General features: G+C 37.3%; 2 protein-coding genes across 8 annotated transcripts in view; both read right to left on the bottom strand.

The window, feature by feature from the left end:
- Window positions 1–1,223: 1,223 nt before the first annotated feature.
- On the bottom strand, window positions 1,224–14,829 carry LOC110828958 (coiled-coil domain-containing protein 6). Its single transcript, XM_087347431.1, has 8 exons — window positions 14,346–14,829; window positions 14,020–14,169; window positions 13,139–13,371; window positions 11,252–11,409; window positions 10,735–10,870; window positions 6,607–6,734; window positions 4,017–4,234; window positions 1,224–3,399 (listed from the first exon to the last, which is right to left on the bottom strand). Exons 1-8 carry the CDS (start codon window positions 14,559–14,561, stop codon window positions 3,247–3,249), a joined length of 1,392 nt encoding a protein of 463 aa, XP_087203557.1. The 5' UTR covers window positions 14,562–14,829; the 3' UTR covers window positions 1,224–3,246.
- A 5,591-nt stretch (window positions 14,830–20,420) lies between these two features.
- Window positions 20,421–27,597, bottom strand: part of Papss (3'-phosphoadenosine 5'-phosphosulfate synthase) — a 55,155-nt gene continuing 47,978 nt past the window's right edge. For all 7 annotated transcript variants that reach the window (XM_087347422.1, XM_087347424.1, XM_087347423.1 and 4 more), the window contains 3 exons: window positions 26,294–26,503; window positions 25,360–25,636; window positions 20,421–23,165 (listed from right to left, as the gene is read on the bottom strand). In XM_087347422.1, coding sequence (XP_087203548.1) covers window positions 23,068–23,165; window positions 25,360–25,636; window positions 26,294–26,503 — 585 coding nt within the window. In that variant the 3' untranslated portion in view covers window positions 20,421–23,067. The remainder of the gene's footprint in view (window positions 23,166–25,359; window positions 25,637–26,293; window positions 26,504–27,597) is intronic.

Genomic DNA, 27,597 nt, shown 5'->3' with positions numbered 1-27,597 from the left:
GTGATAAGTCAGCAAGTTGTGAAAACTGAGTTAGCTAACTTACCTAAAAAAGAATAAATGTTCTACATGTGAGAATATAGAAGATTAAGCCATGCCTTGTATGCCATATTTACTCGTATATAACACGCACCCTTATTTATGGACTGAAAAATGAAAAAAATAAAATATTAGTGTATAACAAGCTTCTAAATAAATAATATATAAGCTGTAAAAACAAATTAAACAACAGATTATGTAATATGAAATATCTAAAGATTAGGCACTCAGAGTTAGCATTCATAGCTGCAGGTGGTAGTTTGTAATAAAACTGACCCGGATGCACTCATATTTTAAAACAATCGGATGATAGTGTAAATGTTGGTGACTCATCTTTGAAAGCAATAGAAAACACAAAACTGTCTCTGTCTTGCCGTGACAAAACTGGGAGAGAAAAAAACCTCAAGTACTATATGCAAGTTCTTAACACATGAGCCATAACTGAAACACCCAAGTATTTTGACATACGATGTGGGCAAAATAAAAACAGCCATGCTTCCATTGTACGACTGCAGTTTAAAAATCCAGAACACTGGAAACCATAAAGCACATATTCCTTCTTCCATGCTCACTGACAAAGAGCAATGATGAGTACAGTAAGATAGGGAAAAAGAAATCTACCATCCTCAAACATTGGGTGATACTAGTATAAGAACCCAGAATGAAAGAACTATTCAATATGACCGAGATGATTTTAAGAAATTTTCCTTTCTTCTCAAAGAACATCTACAATTAAATAAAACAAAAAATTGGGAAAAGCTGAATTAAGGTAGCACTGAATTGTTAAATTACAAGAACAAATATCCAGGGGTAATGTTCTACAAAACTAAATTTGATTACAACTCTAGTTCAAAGTAGTCAGCTGCAAGGCAATGGAAATTTAACCTCAGATGCCCAAGGCTACAATAGTTTCCTGTCTCAGCAAAGGAATCTTTTGGCTCTACTTCCTGCATTTTAACAGTCTTCATTGTATTACAAACATATGAAAACTAGTCCTCAAGCCTTCAATGTCAGACCCAATAAAAATTAATTTCAGATGATATGGCTACTTGGTCTAAATACCTTCAACTGAGTGCAGAAGCCTGTAATAAAAATCATCTGGACCTAATTATATTTCATATTATTTTATCCCCCAGTAACATGGTTTTCAAGTGTAACAAGGTTTCATACCTTACTTCTTCAGAATGTGTACTGTAACATATTGTTTTATTTTTGCAAAGTTAGTCATATAAGGTTAGTGAAATTGTGGTAACACTACAAAACATGAAACATGCAGATTTCTGTCTTCTGGGTTGTTTTGCTGTGTAGTCTGGTTGATGTTAACCAACGTTTCAGAGGTCATACTGCCTCCGTCATCAGGGACGGAGGCAGTATGACCTCCGAAACGTTGGTTAACATCGACCAGACTACACAGCGCAACAACCCAGAAGACGGAAATCTTCATACTCACCGCTGTGAAAACCTCAAATCTTACAAACATGAAACATCTTTGTACATATAATTATAATGGTCAATTATGCAACTTTTATAAATTAAAAAGACATAATAGTTTTCATACACATAACTACAACATAACTGACATATATATCATATTTCACATAATGACATGGAATATTTAAAAAAAAATTAAATGTATGCTTTGTCAGAATTCACCTTTGCTGACTTAACCTTCCTTACCAATCCACCCGCGACACAACGTAAGGACCCACTGAAACTGTAACGATTGGTAACAGCTGTCTATTCCTCTTTTTCATAATAATTCACCTGAGAACTGAATTCAACTCCTTTTACCAATATTCCCACAAGCAATCATTAAGATATATTAGAACAGCATCATCATTTGAATTTGACTGATGGACCTAAATGTAACATGATGTAAACATACGTCAACACAGGAAAATCTTGCATTAGTTACATTTTTCAGAATATTTCCACAATTTGACAAGCTCACATGACACTTCATTATGCAATAGTGACTTAACTTAAAAAAGAAAATAACTACAAAAGATTACAATGATTTAAAAGAACCCAAACTATTCATTAATAATTCCATAATTATATTTCCAACACTGGCATAGAGCAAGCAGCATATTTATTCTTTCTACAAATAATAAAAAAAACCTTACTGTCTACAAAACATCCAAAATCATATTTTAAGTGCTTTCAAAAATTAGAGTTTCTTTCATAACCTGGCAATTACTGGACCTTCATTTCACATTTAGTTAACAGTTCCAATCAATAGAATACTGGACATCCACAGTAAAAGCCAAAACTCACATCGACGTTTTACAGCGTGAAGTAAAAGACATCTAGTGGCTTCAATGGCATGAACAGTAAAGCTCTATTCTGTACGCCCTTGCAGTACAAAATGTATTATTTGTGCAACGTGAACAGTTACAGACATCTGTTACTGCCATCATTATTCTTGGCAAGAGAAACACAACTTCAGCCATTAACAGGTCCAGGAACTGAAGAACTGGATAAACATTTTCATCACCGACACTTTAAAAGATTTCACTGACATTAAATTACAACCCTTTCCATGCATATACATTTCATACCTGTGACCTTCAAAGTGATGCATGACTATAATAGCAGTGATCCTTTGGAAGCAAATGCAGGCTGTCATAACCTACTGGGACTGAGATTATTACAATAGAATACAGATACACCAAAATATGTATTTCCAGTGAGGAAATTTTTTTTTAAGCTGAAATACCACCTAGTTCGATCCTGGAATATGGGAAGGGTTGAATTTAAATAAATGACAGAATATAACGCTATTTATTTAGCTAGCACCCCTCTTATGAATACATATATCCGTCTTTCGTTTACGTTAACATCCGACTTTCATTGTTTCAGTGCCAGAAATATGTTATATGCGATACTTCAACAAAAATAATTGAAAAGTGAACATTCTTTACCTGGGACATTTTAAGACAATATATTTTGTGATGAATACAGTGGTTCTTAAGTTACTAAATGTCACTACAGAGAAGGGCCAAAATAAAATATTTAAGATGCTAGAAAAGAAAACCCAACCACAAAGTTTAGTCAACACAGCCAATGTTGATAAAGCTAAACACAGCAACGTTACAATGACCTCCTTCCCAGTTTCATACAGAATGGCACTTCTAGTAGATTGCTATTCCTTACAGTTTACCTTCATATCATGCTAAAGCAAGCAAGCACAAGTGAAGATAGAAATGACTAACTCTTGGCAACATCCATTGGTGAAGGAGATGCAGTGCTGGGCGGTGGAGTCATGTGACTTCCAATCAAAGAATTATTACTAGATGGTGCCACAGCAGTGGCAGGAGGGACTGCTGGCTTGATGAAGCGTTCAGATGTTCGGCGACCACCCTGTCACAAACACACAATACAAAATATGCTTTTTCTTTAAACTTAATTATACAGCTGTAGACAAGGCCATACAATATCAATAGCTAAAAAATAATTTCAAACTCCAAAATGTGACATAGTAACACGAAGTGAGCACATGCTCTTGGAAAAATGGCGCCGATAGACTTGCTCGATGCAGGGTTGCCACAAACCTTCAATATGTAAAAAAAACGCAATATCTGCAAAGCGCAATAAAATGAGGTATGCCTGTATACAAAATGTAAAATGATTTCCCAACCATGACTACGGATAAGTTTCTGTCTGCCAAATTTTGAACCGCTAGGGCCACTTTCCATATCAGTCACCAAAACTACTTTACGTTTTCCGAGTGGCAATGTATCAACACAATGTACAATATGAACCACATGAGAGTTCACACTCTATGACTCTGGAACTGCACAACCAACACTAGTTTCTTGCAAAACTCCAACTGCGTAATTGATGTCTGATCTTTTTCAAGAGCTCACAGTGGAAGATTTAATCTCAGGAAGCAAAATCAAGTTGGGGCTCTGATCTTCAACTTGCAAATTCAATTATTATAACTAACCATTTGTCTTGCAAATAATGTTCTCACTTACCCCTACTGGTGGTGCTGGAGGGGAGGATGACACAGGCAGAAATCCTCCAACTGAAGGACATGGAACAATAGGCGTTGGTGCAACAGTGGCTCCACTAGGACCCAATGGCAATGCAGGGTAAGTAGCTTGGCCGCAAGCATAGCAACGACCCATGGAAGCGCCTGAAGGACCACCTGATGCTGAGAAACTATCACGTGATGAACCAACCAAATTTATGCCTGAAATAATAACATATAAAGCCCATATAGGAATCAATACTATTACAACAATAGAGCTGAGACAGCACTCATTCCTTCTACTAGCACGCACAGTCAATCTGAATTACAACATAAAATGTTCAGGTTAACCTTTATGTGATGTCCCTTCACATACAAATTAAAATGATTATAAGTTCACTGTTCATTTAACAATCCATGATGAAATTAAGAGCAGAATACACTCTGTGAACGCTTGTTTTTATTTAATTTGAAAACTGTAATCATTTCGTTTACTATCCAAAACAATGAAGATCAGGATATATAAAACAATAATTTTGCCTGTTGTCTTGTATGGTTGTGAAACGTGGCCTCTTACTTTGAAAGAAGAATGTAGATTATAAGTGTTTGAAAACAGGGTGCTCAGGAGGGTACTTGGACCTAGGAGGGATGAAATAAGTGGGGAATTTAGAATACTGCATAACGAGGAGCTGCGTGAAGTCACCTAGCATAGTGAGGATAGGCTCCAATGGGCTGGACATGTAGCACGCATGGGGGAATACAAGGGGTGGATACAGGATTTTGGTAGGGAATCCTTCTGTAAAATGACCACTGGGCAGACCAAGGAGGAGATGGGAGGATAACATCAAGATGGATCTTAGGGAGGTGGGCTGTGAGGACGGCAAATGGATGGAGTTGGCTCAGGATTGTGGCAGGTGGTAGGCTTTGGTGTAGAACCTATGGGTTCTGCTACCAGGGAGTTAGTTATATTTATTCTCTTGATTTCCGTGTATGTTCAGTATGACTCTCTTTCCCCATTTCAGAGTTTTTGAAGTGTTAGTTTTCAAATTAATTATGTGTAATGGAGTGGGGGGGGGGGGGGGGGACTAGACCTTTTTATAGAAGAAAACAAAAATTTTGCAGCTAGTTGATGAACATGCAACAACACACATTAGAGAGAAGCTACACAGCAGTTCCACGCTCTGGGCAAGAAGTCTATGACTTCTGTTATGTCTTTTAGCTTCAACCAAAACTTCACTTAGTTCACTTCACGCCTGTAAGGCAGCAGACAGAACTGAGTACCACTTCATCAAGTAGAATTTCACATTCCTTTTTAGTGCTACTATTAATGCAACACTTCCGCTTCTTGCATTTCAAAACTAAATAGGACGTGCACATAGTAATGAACCTTCAAGTGCGGTACAAGACAAATATGGTAGATGAGAGACTATTAGCTTTACGAGGAGGACTCTACTCCGTGACATTAGTTATCAAATCTCATTTAATGCAAAGGTGAAATGTTTCTAATTTTATGGCTCATTTTTAAGGATCTATTATTCTAATCAACTGAATGGCATGTCATTACTTAGTTATGTGTAGGCATATCCTCTTCAACCAAATAAAAATCATTAACAGCACTTCTAATTACTTGCCTGCTGAATGTATCAAACAAGATGACCGCAAACTGTGTTTGCCAGGAGAATCTGTTGTTTGAGACCATGAACTCTTCAAAACGTCCACTCACCAAACGTTACATTACATAACATACACCAATTCCTGAGACTCACACTAAATTTAATCACAAATGTCCAGGTTTCAAGATGTTCACTGGCCTTCAAAACTGTCATGTTTCGGTACGTTTGATTCTAGCTTTTTTCCCTGAGATTTATAAAGCAACTGAGGAACACAATACAAATAAAACAGGCCGTATCTAAATCTCAATACATGTGAGAGTTAGATTAATTTTGACACAATCGGTTACAATGAAGAATGGCCCTACAGCACCCTGAAAACTAGCAAAATGAGCCAGGCCAGTAATCCCCACCCCTCAATCAACTTCCTTGATGTCATTTTACAGTACAGTGCTTATATTTGTTAAATTATATATAACAGCGATAAATAACAATGGTAATAGTATCTAAGGCAAGGGTTTTGAACATTCAGACACTGGGGTTGTGGGTTCAAGTCCCACTCAAAGCATGCTGGCATGTCAACATCATTCTGTGTAAATACTGGCCTTGTGAGAAGATGATCCCTCATCCAACAGTCTTACTGAATGTCTAAAGAATTCATAACCCGACATGCTTCTAAACTGGAACAGACCATTAGGTCTAATCCATAAAAATGGTAAGATAAACTAGCAATGTAAGGTAATAGCTAAGTAGGTAAGCTATTCATTTCATGATATTAATGACTTTTTCTTGAAGTCCACAAACAAATGCAGAAGGCTTTACTGTATATACATGTGGTGACCTTCGACACCAAAGTCTCACACTTTAAAAGTAACCTGAAAAAAAAGTTAAATCCTTAATGTATCAAATGCACCATTAAAGTATATACAAGTAAACTGATCATGTTTGGCCAAGAAAAGATATTTCTTCTCTAACATAACTCACCAGGGCTGAGTGGCCTGGATGAACTTGGCGATGGATTATAAGGGATGGGACTCGACACAGTACGTGACCTTATATTACCTCCAGACATTGCAATTTCATTGTAGTGACGCTCTTCTTCCATTTCCAAACTGTACACAAATAAGAAATGTACAAAAAATGTCCAACTTACTGGTTAAAAAAATATAACAATTGGAACATGTTACAACATTATTCACAAATAACATATGTTGCTATAAAATCTGAGCCCAGACTTAAAGATGGGTGGATCTCATGTTTCCAGTGGTCTTGTAACTGGAAAAAAGCCAACCTGTAAAACAGGCAATATGGCTGATGGTAAATTTGAACGTACAAAAGTCCAGACTTTGCAGTAATGCCTAATATACGTAGGGCAGTCAAAAAGTTCCCAGAATTGTGGTATAGCACTGTAATGGTAGGACATATGGCAACGCTCACCTAATCACCTTCAAAGTAGGACCCTTGCGCACACACACACTTGCTCCATCGATCCTGCCATTGTTGGAAGCACCGGCGGAAGGATTCGTTTGGAATCTTCCGGAGTTCGGCCGTCGCATTCGACACCTCGCTGGTCATGCAGCAATTCCTCGCCGAGAAAATCGTTCCCGTCATCACCCAACCACCATACTCTCCGGATCTCGCTCCGAGTGACTTCTGGCTGTTCCCTACTCTGAAAATGGGCCTTAAGGGGACACGTTTCACAACCATGGAGGACATCAAATCGAATGTGACGGCCGAACTCCGGAAGATTCCAAACGAAGCCTTCCGCAGGTGCTTCCAATAATGGCAGGGTCGATGGAGCAAGTGTGTGTGCGCAAGGGTCCTACTTTGAAGGTGATTAGGTGAGCGTTGCCATATGTCCTACCATTACAGTGCTATACCACAATTCCGGGAACTTTTTGACTGCCCCTCATATACAGTGATCAAAAATTAAAGTACAATTTAAAACCTCGTATTCAGGTAACACATTTGGGGGGGGGGCCCTCCAAAACAGAAGCCCAACATTTGAGTTCTTCTCCACTGGTGCTCCATGTGGCTTACACACATTCAATCTGCACTTTCATTTGCTTCTCAGCCAGAAATGGTGGTATCACCGTCATTTACTGGAAGTGACAATGTAATGCACTGCACCTTATGTACCATTCCAATTTAAATCCTACCAAATTGGTTTGTGGAGACATAAAAAACAGTGTAGCACAAGTATACATGCCTATACATTTGAAGAAAATGCAGATGTTTTGCAAAGAAGTACGTGCTGAATACATATACGAAAATTGTCAAAATGTCTGCCAGCCAGCCCACAGATCTCAACTACTTTCTCACTGTGCAGAAGCCCTGCCCTCCAAGTTCAGCACAAAGTTACTGCACTATACTTTGTTATTCATTTCACACTAGGAAACAGAAACTGTTTGATGAACACACACAGCATTCCAGCATGAAATAAAACGCACACCATCATCACAAAGAATTGACTAGCAATTAAGAAAAACAACAAATAATTACATGAGGTTCACTGAAAAAGAAATGATTCAGTTTGACAGGTTGAATCCACATGTGAAATTCTGAGTGTTCACAAAGCCTATCCAGCATACAAAACTTTAGCTGCTGATACACAATGCAGGGGTGTGAAGAAATTGCCCAAATATGGGACACATAGTTCAAATTCACGCTACCATTACAGCAGCATTGTATTCCCTGGTACACTCTAATGGACTGAGTGGGGTCAGGTGCTAACACGGCTGTGAAAGACTTAGGAATTGTCACACACAAGTGTATTATATACTGAAGAAGTACATACACAGGAACCACACATTTTATTTAAGTAATCAAGCAGAGTTCACACAATGCAGACTGCCAGTTTTAGTTACGTTGATCTGCAACCTCAGATGTTTGTACCACCGGCACATTTCTATCTGTGCGGATGGAAACCTCTTATTTAATGTTTGTGGTGCATATTGAATATGTGCTCCAAACACACTACGATGCTTCACATTTCTGTGGCAATTATAGTGCATAATTTTGTGCACAATCGTTTTGTAAGCATTCTGGAAGCTCAGCACGATTCCTAATATAAAATGTGTGGTTGCTATCAGGGCCAGACTCTGACCTCGTGAGACCCCAAGTTATGTCAAGATTAAGAGGCCCAAAAAATTTTAAAGTCTAAAAAGACATTTGTTATGCTGACTGAAGGAAACATTCATTAGAACTCAATGGCAAATACTGTCATGTGTGAGCATGGTGGCACAAATCTGAATAGCAAATTCCAACTCTGGGCAATTCTTCTGCACCTTTGCACCATATATCAGCAGCTAAAATTTTGCACAGTTATTACTAGACAGGCCCCGTAAACATGCTAAATTTCAGGTAAAGTTTCAGCCTGACAAACTGGACCATTCCCTAAAATGGACGTCGCAATGGAAGTCAACATGTAAACTGTATGACAGAAATGAACAAGTATGGAAATGTCTTAAACATGAGCGTGCGAGTAGTGGCATTCAGAACCTTACAAAGCAGAGGAGGGGCACCTCCCCCCTTTTTATTCTAACCTAATTCATAAATAATATATATTTATGCACCTCTCAAATACTATGCGTGAGAGAAAAATTATGTTTTCAAATTCAATGTAAAAATACAAAAAGATTAACAAAAACACATGAATGACAAAACTGTAAGAAATGTCATATATATTTGTCGAATTTTAATTTTTTTTCCGTGTTCAGTACACACCATTCAGCATGGTGTGCATTGGTGGTTAGCAGGATTCACGACCGATCAGTACATGGGTTCGATCAAGACCGCGACATTTAACGCTAATGTTGTGACCCTCTTTTTGCGAGATGATCATGAAAGTGGAGTAATTGTCGGGATGCCACAGAGAAACCGGGGAAACCCCGGAGAAAAACTGTGATGCCTAGACCACGGCCTTGTCCAACACAAGTTGTAAATCTGAGCACCGCCGGGAATCAAACCCAGGACCCCAGTATTACAAGCCCAGCGTTCTAACTGCTAGACCATCGGATTTTAATTGCAAGTAAAGGACGTATAAAATTCAGAATGTCTAAAGCTATAAATGGTTAAACAATTCTTGTCAAATGCTGTTCGAAACAGCACAACAAATTAATACAACAAATCCTTACATAAATGTGGTTCCCATCTCACAAGGTGCACTCAATTGAAGATTATGGTAGGGCACAGTGACGTCAGATTCCAACACACTGTACAACCCTGTACTTACCTGTGGAAATTCAAAATATGGGGGGTAGGGATACACATTTCTTTATATGACATTTAAAAGATATAAGGAACATCATACTAACCACACTGCTCAGTCACAGCAATCTTAAAAATGCTTCTTGAACGTTAATAGAATACGCTCAACACTGAACGAAGAAAATAAACAGTGCTATGGTGAAGGCCTTGGATACCTAATACATCACAATCACGTTACCCTTAAATCCAGTACATGATAACCTAGATGTTCCTTTACATTAAAAATGTTGGCAACTAAAACTAATAATTGAATACTTACGAGTATTCTGATGCATAAACTTGAATATAATATATCACATGATCAAAGAGTAATTAATAAATTAATTATATTTATTTTGCACAGTCTATACACAAACGTTTGAAGTTTATTGGTGTTGTAAAAATTATATAATATTAAAACATTTTATTGTGTAAAATATTATATTAGCGCTCTTAATCGTAAATACGATTTTACATTATATTTTTTTAGCGCTTTTATTAAAACGACATATTTCGACGGGTAATACCGTCGTCTTCAGGTTTCTATCAATTTAAAATATTTTAAAAGCTATTAGATACTTGATGCAATATATTATAATGATCCATAGTTCTGTTTGTAGCTTTCCATTTTCATGGTAAGTTGTTTATTGTAGTCAGACGTTATATTTATCTGTGGAATTAATGTTTAATTATTGTTTTAATATTATATAATTTTTACAACACCAATAAACTTCAAACGTTTGTGTATAGACTGTACAAAATAAATATATTTAATCAAACACAAACATGACGCATATAAGATACAAAATAATAAATTAATGTTATAACACTGAATTCAGATCAGGTCTGATACGAATGAGTTACCTGCTTTCAGATTCAGAGAGGTGACGACACAGGGCCTCTCTCCTTTCCACTTCAAGCTGGAGTTTACGCTGCAGTCGTAGATTTTCTTCGCGTATGTTCTTCTCCTCATTAACATATCGCTGCATTTTTTCAGTATCTGATAGATCAGAATACAATTTGCTCAAGTTCTGCCAGATCAAATTTACCACTTAACCCTGCAGTGCAGATTCAAAATATCACTGACCATAACAGAAAAGCAATATATAGCACAGTCAACTTCTCCATTTGCTACATGGAGGTTACAATATTCAAAAGAGGTACGTACACACCGTGCAACAAAAATCAAGTGCTCAGTAAAATAATATACTTCCTCGAGTGTGGTCTGACATCAGGAATCAAGATTCTGTCGTGTGGCTTTTTGACATAAAAATAAACAATTATCTGAAGAATCCAAGTAAATACACAGCTTCAGTGTCATAATGTGGACCACCAGTCCAATTAGCTTCACATCAATAGGCTTTCTTTAGATTATACTTACGTTCCTGTTGCGCAATAGCCAGCAGATTCCGCAGTCTTGCCACCTCACTGCGCAATGTCTGAATGTGTGTACTTAAATTGGCAGCAGTGTCACCATTGCTAATTTCTCTCGGTGAAGCTGGATCAGATACTGGTTGATCCAATTTAATCTGAAGCATCCTGTAAATATTAAGCACATTCAATATGAACATAAAACACATAATATTAAAATTAAAGTAATGACTGAACACTTAGTGTGAAATTTCTATGGATTGTGTCAATTATCTCTGTCAAATTCCTACCACTTAGCTTTCAAATCCACTGTTCCTCTAAAAAACATCAAACATGAAAGATTTTGTACTTTCACAGTGCATGAATGTCATAACATTTTCTTGGGTGGTCAGTCATGTTAATTTATTTATTTATACTTATTTAACAAAGTTTTTTCATTAGCTCAAATTACACAGAATCAAATGAGAGGATGATAGTGGATAACAAATTAGAAAGAATGTGGAATGAAGCATCCATGGCCTAATTTGACGTACCATCATGGCAATTTCCTGGAGCGACTGAGGAAAACCACGAAAACCTGTCAGGATAGCCAGTTCCCAAGCCAAGACTCAAACCTGGGGCCATTCAACCACGATGTTCAGTGGGCACGTTAACGTAGAGTCAATTGCGAACATTCTGAAGACTACGTATCAGTCAGTCTTAGAGGCGCACGCTCCTTATTGGTATGTTGTATGACTGGAGGGTAGACTCAGGTTGTGGGGTCAATTCTGTCACTTTGGGCACCTTATCACTTAACCTGGAGTAAGACCTTCTATCCCCATCCCTTTTTCTATGTTCGCCTGCCATTGGTTTTCGTGGTCATCTGGGGACCTACCCCATCAGGCAATGGTTTGTAATGTTTTGACGCCAAGTTCCATGCTTGACCAAGTTCAAACCCTTCTTATCTGTTGATATTATTCAGATGTCATATTCCTATTGCTTTGTAATTATTCCATATAACCTGCTGTTTTGTTAATACATCAGTATCTTTTAACTTTATCTGATAACCCCACTGCTGCTTTTTCTAGATGATCAGTGGCAGCAGGACAAAACACCTAATAAATAGTTTGAATCCAGTATGTCTAGAACATGAACCACTTCACTGCAATTTTCATTGAGTGCTTAGAAGACCATTTTATACCTTGCAGTCTTCATCAAATCACAGACAATGAGATGAGAGATATGTAGCATGTATGCAAGAGCCAAGAATTGTGTGCAAAATTTTAATCACAGAACTTGAAAGGAACACACCACTTAGAAAACGTACACATACATGAGAGAATAATATCAAAATGGAATAATGTATAAGAGTGAAGGCTTCCATGAACACAGTAATATACTTTTAAGTTCTGTAAGAGGCAAAAACTTTCTTTCCAGCTGAGAAGCTCTCTCAAGGTCACTGCTCCATGAAGCCACTAATATACAGTAAACCATCATTAAAGTAATTATTTCTTTGATACTGGTTACTTTATTTCAAATCAATCTATCAGAACTCAGAATGACTGTCTTATGGAATGTTACACCCTGATGATGGAGGTAGTAAGCACCACTGAAATTTTGAACTTCTACAGACTACATAGTGCAACATCCCAGAGGACAGCCATCTTCATACTCGCTGCCATGGAAACCTAAAATATCATGAAACAGGATTCAATTTCAGATTTGCACTTACAAGACTACTCTGTGTATACCTTCACATTGTTTCAGTATTCTGTAATTCCAATCAGTGATTTTATTTTGTAAAACATGAGGATTCTAATTATCAGCCAACACTTAATTTTACACAAGTTAACAGCTTTCCCCTTCGCTAAAATTAGCAGTTTACATGACTTCAAGCACAGCCAGTTAATGATTATACCTTTTTTCTGCTTCTAGCTTGTCCATTCGTTTCCACAACTTGTTGACCAATGCCTCTTGTTCCTGCTCCAACGTATTTTCCAACTCTACTTTTTCACGGCGCAACTGCTCCAAATTACTTTGCTTCGCTAGAGTCTCTGCTTCAAGCTTCTCAATTTTTCGCATCAGTTTATTCACCAAGCATTCTTGTTCTTGTTCCAAAGTCTGCTCCAAGCGACATTTCTCTTGACGAAGCTGTAAGTCCAAACAAAACAAAAACAAAAAAATCACCTCTAATGCTCCTTCAGCCAACCTCACAAGGCAATGACTGCCTGTCTCAAACATATCTCACTAGACACTGAAGTCACAATCTAACATACATAAAATTAACAGGAATTACAATGAACTATACTTTCTGCTTGAATATGTGGCAGCTGTTACCCTATTATTGTCTCATCAGTTTTCCATTGCTGATTTTCATTTAATCACCTCAGTATTTATGAAGCCATAGAAGCTACCACTTGAATAATACTGTACACAACAAGAAACAAATAACTTAACTATATTCATTTCATTCTTTCTCCAAGTTCAGTTTCCTACGTCTACCTCTAACAGTTTAATATGTTTCAGTATGATATGTATTGATTTCTAGCATAAAATGTAATAGGCGTTTAACACTGTAATATATATTGTATTCATCTATTTTCTACTGGACTTTGCCTGTAACATGGAAGAAGTAGAATAGAATAGGAAAGACCTGCGCAATGTGAATGTTACATAAAACCAGTTATACAAAGTAAAGACTACAATAAACCACTGATACCTTCCAAATCGTTAAATTCATGTCCACAGAGCATATATTAAAATGTAAAACTAAAAAATGCCAAATATGTAAGAACTTACCTGATTCAACTTTCTCGACAAATCATTAGTCAGACACTCTTCCTCTTGCTCATAATGATGAGCCAATGTTTCTTTTTCCTTTTTCAAGGCTTGTATCTTTTTGAGCAATGTGTTGCTGATAAATTCTTCCTCCTGTTCGGCCTTTGCTTGCTGAAATTAAATTCAAAATGGCAGATAAATGAACCCAGATTTTGTACATAAATAAATAACAGACAAGAATCCCGCTTTTGTTTAGTGACACCGCGCATATTACTTTCTACCTAATTCCATCATAAATAGTACCAACTGTTCATTCTCTAGCTAAAGAAACTATGATTTAAACTTACGATAATCACAGATGCTTGCCGCAGTCCCCTGTTTTCTTCTTGTAAAGCTTTCACCCGTAGCTTATACGTTTCCAGTTCAACTTTTAGTACCCTGTTCTGTTGCTGCAATGATTCTATACGTTTCTGGAGTTGTTCTCGTGTTACTGGGGATGGAGGCATCATTATTGGGCCTCCATCAATAGAGCTAGAATCACTCTCACTTGCACTATCCGCCATGTTTCTCCAGGTTTACAACGTGCCCTGGCCAATTCAAGTAAAACTAATTACTTATAACACTACAGCTTCAGTAAAGAAGAAGAATTTTCGTGGATTTAATACCAAAATTACACTCTCACGTTACTCCTTCCAAATACAATTCCTTTCTCTCCCAGACAGGTGCTAACACATTCGGCTTTTTGCAGACACGGTTCCGTTACTGTCGTTTGTCAACTGTTCGTCACAGATAATAAATGCTGTTCCCGTACACTTTCATGCCTGGAGAGTGTAAACCGTTGCGGAAGATATTGTATTTCCTCATGCTTTCTTTGCAATGTATTTATGTCTTAAATCTGCTCGCTCCCCCCCACCCGACCTTTATTTGTCCAAACCATTATTTTGACGTAAATACGTCTATATGGAAGGGTCAGTGTCATTCCGCAAAAAAATGTAACGAAAAAGTGTAAGATGGTTACCTAGGAAACGTGTTTACTCGTTATTGTTGTTACCTAAGAAACGTCATTGTTTACTCGGCATTGTTGTTACCTAGAACACGTTACATTACATTACTCGGTATTTTTGTTACCTAGGAAACGTCATCTGTTTACTCCGCATTATTGTTACCTAGGAAACATCATTTGTTTACTCAGCATTGTTGTTACGTAGGAAACGTTACATTACATTACATTTTATTTTAGTAAATTTCATTACAATACATTACTTTACATTACAGCAATAAGCAATGTCTTAATCAAACTTTACTCAATTGTAAAGCATGTATAAAGGAAATAATTAGAATAAAGCCAATATATAAACTTCCTTTTTACGTCAAATTCTCCGGAACCGTGGTTCCACTGTCAATTTTTTAACTATAACAACAAATGGATTATGTTACTCCACTTATCCCATTCAAAATGAGAATATAAAACATGGAATTCCTCAAGGTTCAATACTTCATGCTCTACTTTTAAACACATGCATCGATTACCAGCTCTAAACATTAATACTCAGTCTAAAACCATTTTTTGCGGATGATACTAATATTATTATTTCTCATCCAAAAATAGACTGTTTCCAATGAACAAGTGGTTTAAACTTTAATCATTAAAGACAACAATCTCATATTAACCATTGACAAAACAAATTTAATGAAAGTTTGTACAAACAATAAGTTCTTCTAGGTACAGAGTTTGAGGATACATCAATTGAAAAAGCAGAAACAACTAAGTTTCTTTCCCTACAAACTGAGACCTATTTAAATTAGGAAAAACAATACATTATCTCTAACTTAAACTCAGCATGATTAGTTATGAGAATTGTTTCACCACTCATAAAAATAGAAACTTGCAAATTATTAGCTTTGCTTACTTCCATTCGATCTTATAATATGGAATTATTTTCCGAAAAAATCAAGAGACACGAAAAAGTATTTTACATCTAAAGAAAGCAATTATAATAATGCAGGCACTTAAACGAGAGCCTCGTGTAGAGAATTATCTGACAAATATTATTATATTCTACCACTAGCCGAATTCTTGCTCTCGTTACTGACATTTGTAATGGACAACACTGTTCAAACAACTCAGATATGAAAAATAGAAATATAAGCTACAGATAACCAAACACTAACCTAAGAAAAGTTACGATATAAAGAAATTAAAGGCAGCACTAAAAGAGTATCTCCTACCTCACTCTTTCTACTCCATAGTAGAATTTACCTCTACTAAAAGTTCTCAGCTATTATATGTGCATGTAAGGAATAGTGGGTTTTCTTTATTGTGTAATTATTTTTGCGGTAATGCTGTACTCTGTTGTAAATCACCGGAGGAGGAGGAGAAGAAGAAGAAGACGAAGTAGAAGTAGTAGTAGTAGTATTGTGTTTGTGCTATGACATTTACTACATATTTGGTTTGGAGCTCTGAAGAATTTATGGAATGTCAAAGCTCATGGCCCCCTCTGTTTTCATCTCTGGCTATCCAGCGATGATATCAAGCCTGACGACACAGACTCGTAGGTGTCGGTGGTGCGGAATGCGGCTTTCAGTTCGTCATGAGTCTGGGTATCTCTCTTCGAACTGCCCCTCGTTTCTCGTGTACTGATCGACTTCTTCATCAAATTTTCACAGACTAGGAGCGATGGACTGCTGGACAGGGCATGAGAGGCATGTCATCCACGTAACTTGCTAGCTAGACCTGGAGGTTGTAGGTGTATCGTTCACAAACCGACTGAAGAACAAAGGAAGACGAATCCACTCAGGGCCACCCCAGCCCGCATGTCCATGTGAATGTGGCTGACTGGAAGGGTGTTTGATGGGTTAACTTATAATGGTTGCCTTTGACCCACACTGTGTCGAAGACTTTAACCACACCAGGAAATCCATGCCAGTTAGCTATTCTCGTCAAAGTTCCTGCTAAATCTTTCCACCAGACATGTCACCTGCATTATTGTGCTGTGTCTGGGTTTAAACCCAAACTGCTTTTCATACTGCAACCTACTCTCATTTGCAGTGCTCAAAGATTTCAGAGCACACAAGCTGCCACTTGGTCTTTCCAAAACTTGCTTCCTCCCTGCACCAACAGCCAAATGTTGCTTGACATCACTGGCGGGAGGTGGGGTTTGCTGTTGAAAGAAAGGGATACAAAATAGAATTGTGGAGATCAAGCTTCAAGGCCATACAAAACGAGGCAAAATTGTGGTTTTCAATAGTTTTATCTGACCATAAATCACATTTTCAGTTTTCATATACTGTTGGAACATTTCCCCAAACTAACACAGCAGTAATGTGATACAGATTTGCTCTACCTTTCTGAATCACTTCATTTTCAAATATCCATGTTGTTTTCATGTGACAGGTAATTTACAGAGTTCACTAATAATTTGAGATGGGTGCACATAAACAAGTAATTAATGTAGGCTCAGAGTGTTCTACAATGCAATATTATAATTTTAATATACATTCTTCCATTTAAAGCTCAACCCACCAACTACTACATATGAACCACTTCACACAAAAATTGACAAGACCAATGGCAATATTGAATTTTTCCTGCTGTTGCAGTGATTGAAACTGGTGTGGCTGAAAGTTGAGTTGTTTTGTATCTCAACAGGAACTTGTCTCAAATAACACTAAGTTTCAATGTATGCCTTTATTGCCAAGTATAAGGACAGGGATGTTTCTGTATAACAGATGCTCAAAGGTTGCTACTCCATTCTCCTTCCTGCCACTCAGCAAGGGCAAAATATAATAAAATTAGACATCCGGTTTCATAATTTTTTGCAGTTCAGTTATAAAGAATTGAATATCTTAACCCACACAGTGTATTATTATTAACTCCAAAGGTTTTAATTTCTATAAAGATGAAAATTATGTACAATACATTCACTTTCTTTGTGGGAAAACCATTTATATTGCAGTATAATAGTCTAACCTTTATGATATGGGAATTAAAGTAAAGCTGTCCCACTATGCACCATGTAGGCACTTGGGGGGAGAGCGGGTATAGCTCCTACTCATTCTTGACCTCGGCCCTAGATGGGGGTGAGTGGTCAGCATCACGCCCCGGTTTTTTTTAAACCATGATATGGTAATAGGGAATTAAAATTCCTGTATTACAGCTGGATCATACACAAGCCATGTCACACAGATGATAAAGGTTGAAGAGTTATTCCAGGTAAAATATATCAAAATTCTACTTCGATCTCCTTACCCAACATATCTCCTGACACACACATGCATGGACCTGCACACACAGAACTTAACCAAAAAAATTACCTAATCTGTTACAGGATTTGGTTTTGCTCATACCAGAACTTTACCTTTTTGATCTTATACCTAACCTAATTTAACCAAACCTGTAATTGAATTTAGCTACAGTGTACTTGAAATGAATAGCACATAAGAACATAACCCAACTTTTCACGTGTACCTTAAGAGGAGTATAAGTTTGTTATCTACAGTCCACAGACCAGGAGAAAAGCCCTGCTAGTAATTCGATATACGCGCATGCGCAAGATTTCGCTGTGAGTAACGACTCATCCTAAAAGCATGCGTTCCCCAACCACTAAACGAACAACAGACGACAGGCTTTCATGTGTTCTAATGGGTACAGCTTTAAGATTACCTCACAGTGGCACAGTGATTTAATCTAGAATATTATCACAGAACACACTGTTTTATGTTTTCAGTCTGTGTAGTAGTGTAAAACTCTGACGTATCACAATTCCCACCAATAGCAGCACTTGATAGAAAATATTCCCCCTGCACTGCCCCAGAAACAACTTCCCCCCTCAGGGCTTTTCTCCTGGTCTGTGGACAGTAGTTCCTTTTAAATATAGGAATGCCCACACATATATGTTAATGTCATAGACAGTATTTTCAGATTGACACTCTGAAGGGAGGTTTTGCAAGTTCCATGCAAGTCTTCATTACTGTTACTTCTTTTGGTTATATTAACATACTCACTGCCAAGTCAAAGTTTTCTGTTTATAAGATTGGCTTTAAGTACAGCCAACACTCGAAAACAGTGATTTGAAGTGCCACTTCTTTTAATGAAATAGCAGGAAATACATGAATTCAAGTTTCTTGAAGGGTAAATTAGTTGACTATACGCTACCAAGTGCCTAGTGCTTCTTTCTCTCATATTTTGGTTTCGTCTTCTTTAAATCTGTTGTGTAATTGTTTTGTCAAAGCGATAACCATTAAACTGAAGACTGAAATGTGGCAGCTGTTTATTGCCTCTGTACGAGGTCACAGCTAATCTCAGGTGCTCAGTATGTCCTTAGTCCATGGTCACGAGTTCCACCGAAGTATAGAAATGAAAGTGAAAAAACTAAGCAATAACAGAAGAAGACATTTCAGAAACTGTAAATGTCAGCATTTTTTTACATAATTTTTATCCCCAAATAAATTCATCAGAAGGAGATTATTCAAAATCATAAAATAATTTGGGTTAAGTGATATTTTCTATAAGAGTCTGTCATCTATGTATTACTTTTTAACAGAAGCATGTTCTACTTGTCTAAGTAATGTGACTGGTATATACAGTATCAACAGTTCACACAGTAGAAACTGCAGACGCCTTAAGGAAAAGGGTAGGCACATCAACCATGAAACAAAAGTGCATCATTTATTACAACACCTATATGAACAGCATGGGGTCCGCTGACCAGTAGGTTTTGTATTATAACATAATACAAAAGACAATAAAATGGCGAAAGAAAGTGTTCTTTTGTCTTCTTCAGGGTGTTCTCTTCAACTCCTACATCACATACTCTCAGCTAACCATTCCTGGGCTACAGACCTGATGTCAGTGACCCTCACGCAGTTTCGTCGCCCTTTGATTAGCCTGACATCTGACTGGTACTCAAGAAAGAAGCCACGGTGGTCTAGCGGTTAGAACGCTGTCCTTGTAATCCTGGGGTCTCGGGTTCGATTCCCGGCGGTGCCCGAATTTATAACTTGTGTTGGGCAAGGCCGTGGTCTAGGCAACACGGAGTTTTCCTCCGTGGCATCCCAACAATTACTCCATTCACACACAGAAGAAGGCAATGGCAAACCACTTCTGGATCATCTGCCAAGAACGTATATGAACAGGTCCCAGTCCGAGAAAAGGATGGAAGGATCCTGTTCATATGGACCTGTTGCCAGACACAACACTAAATAAAATTTACTCAAGAAAGATTCAGAATATCAACCAGATGGGGAAAAATTAAGAACCACATACTCATTCACATCAATGGTGATACATATGTTTCAAGACATTCCAATTGTAAACTGTGCCTCAAAGAGAACACCAAGAGACAAGATTTCTGTGTGATGTTCGTCTGCACCCTGAAGGCTGCTATGCACAATACTTCACTCTGAAAGTCTACTAAAGCCACTCCATAAAATTTCTTTATTTTTCTTTACAGAAAATTGCAATATATATATATTCACACAGTTGAAAAACCCACCCCTTAGCATTAGGCATTTATACTGTAGAGTGAATTTAAATACCAGCAATGAATATGTTAATCATGTGCGTTATTATAGTATTTCACATTTCAAGTTTCAAATAATTAAAATTTGTAGTTTTTGGTTAAAAACAACAATTGACATTAGGGATTAGATGCTAAATACACTTTTCACATGGATTGCAATTACAATCAATTCTAATTTTACATTAATCAGAGACAAATTACAGTTCAACACACAGTACAGTGTTAATTTACTCACAAATAACTGCAATTCTTTGATGCAACAGAAACACACTACAGGCTGCAATGTTATTGGGATAATTTCTGCCAGTCACATACAGGTAACTCATCATATGTGGGGGATGCATTCATGCGAATCACTGTGTATATAAATAACTGGAAACATATAAATGCCCATAGATTTTCTGAGTGACACACCATGAGAAACCTTAATCTGTAGTCCCCAGAGTCTAAAAGGTAAGGGAAATCAATGAAACTGTGCATGGAACTCTATGGGTCTGTACAGCAGTTTCTATCATGGCCATACATAGAATATTGATGCTACTTAGATGAAGATTGCTGTCTTCTGGGTTCATCACCTTGATGATGGAGGCAAAAATGACCTCTGAAACGTCGGTAAACATCTACCAGACTACATTGTGCAACAACCCAGAAGACGGCAATCTTCAGACTCACCGTCGTGAAAACCTCAAATTCTACGCTACTCATGATACTGAGATAAAACCGTGGATAAGCAAAAAAAAAGGGGGGGATAGCAAAAGAGTGTACAATGACAATCTTAAAGGCCCCAAAATAATTGAAGCCCAACATGAATAAAATCAAAACATTTGTATAGTCGGCGCAGTGGTTTTTGGCTGGTGGAGAAGCTGGCGGACGGGCCTACTCTGTGTACCTGAGGTGGCACGGTCAGTGTATTTCTTTTGTTTGGGCGTTCAGTCCGATAAGCTCCTCGGTGCAGTCAGCATTATACTATCGCACAAACGACTCGCTCCTAGCCTTCCCCTTCAAAATTCCACCGGCCAAAAACTACTGCGCCAACTATAACTACAATGCTCATATACAGCAGTACCATTATATACAGTACTGAAGCTGCATAGCATATGGATACCACCTGTAATGGATTAATAGACAAAATGCAGAAAAGCTAGAAGGAATGTCAGAATTTCAACATAATATACTACATCTCTTATAGATAACTGAATCTCAGGCACATTTCACTGCTTTTGATGTCAGATTTATAGCACTTAAACAACCCGTTCATCAGCTCGCGCGCGGGTCCCAGCATCTCCTCCATTCCTCTCTATCAGGTGCTCGGGTAGACCAGTGTCTGGTGGTATGACCATGTAAATTCCTGATGTTATACTCGACGGCAAGAGAGTCTGCCCAACGAGCAGGGGGCCGACCAAGCGGACCTCTATAAATCGGCCACAGATTTATAGAGGAGGTATATTATTATCCAAATTCAAATATATCTTGAGCTGATTCAGTCATTTCCTAACTTGTTTTATGAGGCTTTGGTCAAGATGTATAATAATCAAAGGATGATAAAAATGAAGTAGATGAGAAAGATAATCCTAACCGTATCATTGGAGTCACAGTGGTTACTTTTTAAATTCCACTGCTCCATTTCATCCTGCTTCATTTCCAAATGTAAAACATGCAGTTATTTATAGTAAATCTGCCAAAAATCTATACACAGTAGATGTTATGATTACTTATTATCATGAAGATTTCTGTCTTCTAGGTTGTTGCACTGTGTAGTCTGGTCGATTCATCGCCCTGATGACGGAGGCAGTATGTCCTCAGAAACGTTGGTAAACATCGACCAGACTACACAGCGCAACAACCCAGAAGACAGAAATCTTCATACTCATCGCCCTCATGACGGAGGCAGTATGTCCTCAGAAACGTTGGTAAACATCGACCAGATTACACAGCGCAACAACCCAGAAGACAGAAATCTTCATACTCACCGCTGTGAAAACCTCAAATCTTACTTATCATCATCTTTATGAAACAAGGAAAAATAACTAGTACTTTATTATTACTCTGTGCCATTAATTCAATTCATCTTTACAATTCCTACACTCACCTTGTGTTTGTGTGTGTATAACTCCCCTCTGATTCTTTGTGATAGCGTACAATGCATCATTGAATCAACAGTGAATATCCACTGATTATGAAATTAATTACAATTAGGCTAGATTAAGTGTGAAACAAAAGCTAAACTACAGGCAGAACAAATACCGAACTAACAAAGTAATGGAATAACAAGTAATAACAAGAAATACTGTGAGTGTGTCTTTGTAGAATATACATAAGATTCAAGTTTAAAACTTTCATTCTGTATAAACAAAGTGTAAGCTTTTTGCAGGATATTAACCCTTTTTTATAATAATAACATATGTTTACATTTTCTTAATTTCCATAAATGCCAGTGCATGTATGTTCCTTACTTGTAACTGAAGTAAAATGCAATACTTTTCTTGTAAGGTAACTCAAGATTTTTCTTGCAGTACTTCTGCTTCTCACATGCACTTAATAAACGAAATTAATTGTTCTGTAGAGACTGGTAGTATCCCGAAAGGACCTTCCAAGCTTTGGGTGCCATAAAACCATCAGGTGGTAGTTGACCAGATCTAGCCAAGCCTAGAAATAATGGAAGAAAAAAATAATAAATTTGTAAGATGTTTTGTTTTCAAGAAAGTTTCTACTGGCCAAGAAAATTAAGAATGGTATGTCATATATCTCAAATTGTAAAGTCAGAATTGCTTTGTTCCATTTTATTTTGAAAGAAACCCGTTGAAGCTTGGGACATATCAGCAAAATGCCTACAGAAATGCAGTACATAGATCCACTATTCATACTGACATCTTATCAATTAATTTGAAATCACTGTAGCTAAATGTGGTAAAAGAGATAGCTGAGACCAGACATTTTCTTCATTGCTATTATAGGTATGCTCTACGTAGTTTCAAAAATGTCAAAATGCACACATTCTTTTGCAGATAAATTTCAACATGAATTTTCTTTCTTAAGAAGACAGAACGACAAATAAACTTCAGCATATCCTTCATTTAACTTAAAATTTTACTATTCATACCTATGACAGTCATCAGGACACATGATTAGTTGGACTGTACGACCTACATTTATTAAGCTACGTTGGCATTAGCACACTATTGCTAACATGTGATACAGCAGGATACTCAATATTATACACTCTGTGCAACAAAAATCAAGCACTTGAAAATTTTCTAAGTCTCAAACCGAAAGTGACATAAGCATACAGCTGGCCTCATAATTCCAGTCATTCATAATCTCCTTACATTTGTCTGTATGTGGTTTTTATTAATATATAACTTCCATTAACTCCATTTCCTAGGCCAAAGGTGTTTTAAACAAAGATACCAATATGTCTGCCTAACTTGAAGAAAACCATGAATTAATGTTAATGACTTCTCCAAGTCCTCTGAAAGTAAAACAGAGGTGAAAGCTATATATCAGTTGGTTGTCCATATTATCTCATAGATGAGCCAGTATGGTAGGGGACTGGCATTGATGCAAAGATCATGTCTTGCAAATCTACGCATACATACAGATTTAATTGGAATTTTAACTGTCTTAAAATGCTGCATGTTACAAAAGTTTTTATTGCATTTTAAACAAAATAAAAACTACTACTGATAATAATTAGGCATTATATACACAATTACTTTTGATTTCTTTCCATGTTTTGATTTATTATTCTTAGCATATAACCCATACTGCTTATTTATGGCAGCAAAAAGTCTCGGAGTTGACTGTACTTGCTGTATGAATGTTTGTACAGTCTGCCAAGCTTCACAGTGAAATTAAAACAATTTTTTTCTCAAAGTTCTTTCTTTGTTGGAGGTCTGATTAAATAACAGATTATCATCAATGAGTAGTTTCAAATAAGGAAAGTAAAATCAGCCTATGGCATACAGGTCCATATTTGGAATAAACCCCTTTAGCAGACACAAATCCCATAAATGATATATGCTTTGTCAAAAGATTATTTAAACTGTGACTCAATCTGCTCCAGCTGGTGTCAGAGGCAACAGCAATATAATTCATTGAATAAAAGGCTTTGTTTCTATCACACGAAGTAAAGTTCATTCCCTCCCTCCAACGCAATGGAGTTCGTTTGAGAATTCTAATTAGCTTGGAATGTGAGAAGTGTGCAGTGTGAGTCAAAAGGAAAAGATTATGGGCTACTCATACAGAAAACTGCCAGTCTAAAAATAACTCTTACTACTACATTTTAAGTGGCTGTATCAAATATTTTTAAGGATGTAAAATAGGACTTCTGATCTTCAACACTGTTATTTTTGGAAAATAAATTTTAGTACTGACTTGCAATAACAAGTCAAAACAAAATTTATTCAACCAGAGGGGTGTTATTATGAGAATAAATAAAAACAGACAGTACTGCAAAATCTACCTAATCACTTGGATAAATTACAATGCTTACTGTGGAGGTTTAAAAATAAATATATTGTGTACAGCAGAATCCCTACTTAATTTATTTCCCTTATTTAAGGTGTATTTTCAGTAATCCCACATTAATAATCTCAGCATTAAGTCTCCTCCACATGTGAGTGTCTGTAGTGTAGTCTCCAAATTTATTGTCCCTCTGAGAAACCTTACATGGGGTCCACACTGCAATATATACAGACTTATAATTTTCAAATTACTTTTCCATATTTCAGTTCTCTAAATATGAACTGCTGAATTTGCATGTTGGCTTGTGGACTATAAATACATTACAAGAGTAGATAAAATTCTACAGATGGTTTTGTGAATAGAACTTAAGACTTACCTCTCATTTTTGTTCCAGAGATGAACTCAAAATCTTGTTTCCTCTGAGGATCAAAGAAGGCCATTTGGTTTACTGTCTTGTCATAAGCAGCAACCCTAAATGGAATGATCTCTAGTGTGTTCAGCCCAGGCGCCATGCTCAACACACGGGCTCCATGTGTGGCATCGTACAAATCACATTTCAAATCCTTGTCAGGGTGTGGCAGGCCTGCTGGGTCTCTTCCGACTATATAAAAGTTGGCACCTGCACACATGCGAGCTTTTGCATGCCACTGTACCTGTAATAATCAATGTCACAATCCAGCGTCATAATAAGTAACGTTAATATAACATCAACATCATGTGTTGTTGCAAAGAGCTTTCTTTCTTGTAGTCTCCTCCTTTTCACTGCTAGCCGGTATGAGAAATCGAACCGTGTTAACTGTATAAACGAGGGGTCACCATACTGCTCTCGATAAAGCAGAAGCTTACAGTTTATTAGGGGCATTAGATGAATATAACAAAAGAAGACAGTGCTAATTCAAATAATTAAATTACAAATAGCTACGAAACTTATATTCTCACACTAAGGTATCTAAAAAGGGAATTATTTTGCACATTCCATATAACAAAATTATACCTTATGAATAATGAATTATTTTCTTAGAAAATTATGCCATTATTTATAATGAAATCCATCAATTAATGTGACACCAACAATATTTTTAAAACTTCCACAACAGACAGCACAAAAAATGTTCCAAGGGTACCAAACTGACTGTGGATATGTATTTTGCAATTGTATGTATACAATTACCAACAATTTTCACATAGAATACTCTGACATTTTAGAGGTGCTTACAAGTACCACTGAAATGTCGGTAAACAACCACTAGACAAATATCTTCATACTCACCACAACAGGAATCTTAAATCTCAATTTCCAGAAACCTCACCTCAGTAGGTCCAGCATACTGCATAGGTGAAGGAAAAATGGCAAGAAGAGTGTTCTGTGGGTCAAGGATTCCCTCCTCAAGAACAGCTTGATGCTGCTGCATGCGAACTGGCAGCGGTACATCATCATCTTTTGTCCATCCTCCTAGAGGATGAAGTAGGAGGACTGGCTTCTTAAAACATTTTTCTTCCAACAGACGTCGCCTAGTATCCTAATGACATAATAACAAGGATTTATGAGCAGAACACATAAAGCCCATTTTCCTATTGCACAGACTTTTAGTCCTACAAATCCTGTGTTATAATAAAATTTTATAATCAAAAAATATAAAGGAATTTATCTTACTGGTTAGTACACTGGACTTGGTGTAGATGGTTGTGTCATCAAATACTAGTTAAATCAGATTTGTTATTGCTTTCAAATGTAAATGCTATAGATTATTATTACTATTAACTAACTAACTAACTAGATGGCTTACCGACCCCGAAGGTTCATCACCGAATCAACCGGACCCTGTCCTGGGCCAACAAAATCCAGTCTCCCTCGACTCCTATCTCCCATAGATCCCGCCTGAGATTATCCTACCATCTACGTCTAGGTCTCCCCAGCGGTCTCTTCCCCTCAGGCTTCCCAACCAATACCCGGTGCACACATCTTGTCCCATCCATGCGCGCTACATGCCCCGCCCATCTCATTCTTCTCGACTTAATCACCCTGACAATACTGGGGGAGGAGTACAGATTTCTAAGCTCATCATTATGCAGTTTTCTCCATGCCCCATCGTCTTCTCTCCTAGGCCCAAATATCCTCCTCAACACCCTATTCTCAAACACCTACAATCTGTGTTCCTCCCTCAGAGTGAGAGACCATGTTTCACACCCATACAAAACAAAAGGCAAAATTATTGTTTTGTACACTTTAATTTTCAGGTTCTTAGAAAGCAGACGGGAAGACAAAATATTTTGAATTGAAAAGTAGCAAGCATTTCCGGAATTTAGTCTCCTCCTAACTTCCTCATGAGTGTCATTTTGATTTGTTATTGTTGTTCCCAGATATTTGAACTTTGTAACCCTTTCAAAGGATTTATTAGCCACCCTAAGATAATTCTGCCTGCCTGTCTGCTGACGACGAGATGCTAACACGTACTTAGTTTTTTCTGAATTTACTTCTAGCCCCACCTGTCTACTAGCCTCTAGTAAAACTTCTGAAATCCTCTTTATTGTATTCATATCGCCCCCCAATAAATTAACATCATCAGCAAATGCCAATAGCTGATGTGTCCCATTCAATTGCAAACCCTTTATT

The sequence above is a fragment of the Zootermopsis nevadensis genome, unplaced genomic scaffold, assembly GCF_977971745.1.
Source record: "Zootermopsis nevadensis isolate Lab colony 2312 unplaced genomic scaffold, Znev_1.0 Znev_ptg000011l, whole genome shotgun sequence".
Classification (NCBI taxonomy): domain Eukaryota; kingdom Metazoa; phylum Arthropoda; class Insecta; order Blattodea; family Termopsidae; genus Zootermopsis; species Zootermopsis nevadensis.
This window is presented reverse-complemented; position numbering and strand designations above follow the sequence as displayed.

Coding starts and splice junctions, on each gene's coding strand:
- LOC110828958 (XM_087347431.1), bottom strand. CDS start 14,561: ATGGCGGATAGTGCAAGTGAGAGTGATTCTAGCTCTATTGATGGAGGC. Junction 6,735..10,734: donor CTCTCTGAATCTGAAAGCAG/GTAACTCATTCG, acceptor ATTTGTGTACAG/TTTGGAAATGGAAGAAGAGC. Junction 4,235..6,606: donor ATCCAGGCCACTCAGCCCTG/GTGAGTTATGTT, acceptor TTATTATTTCAG/GCATAAATTTGGTTGGTTCA.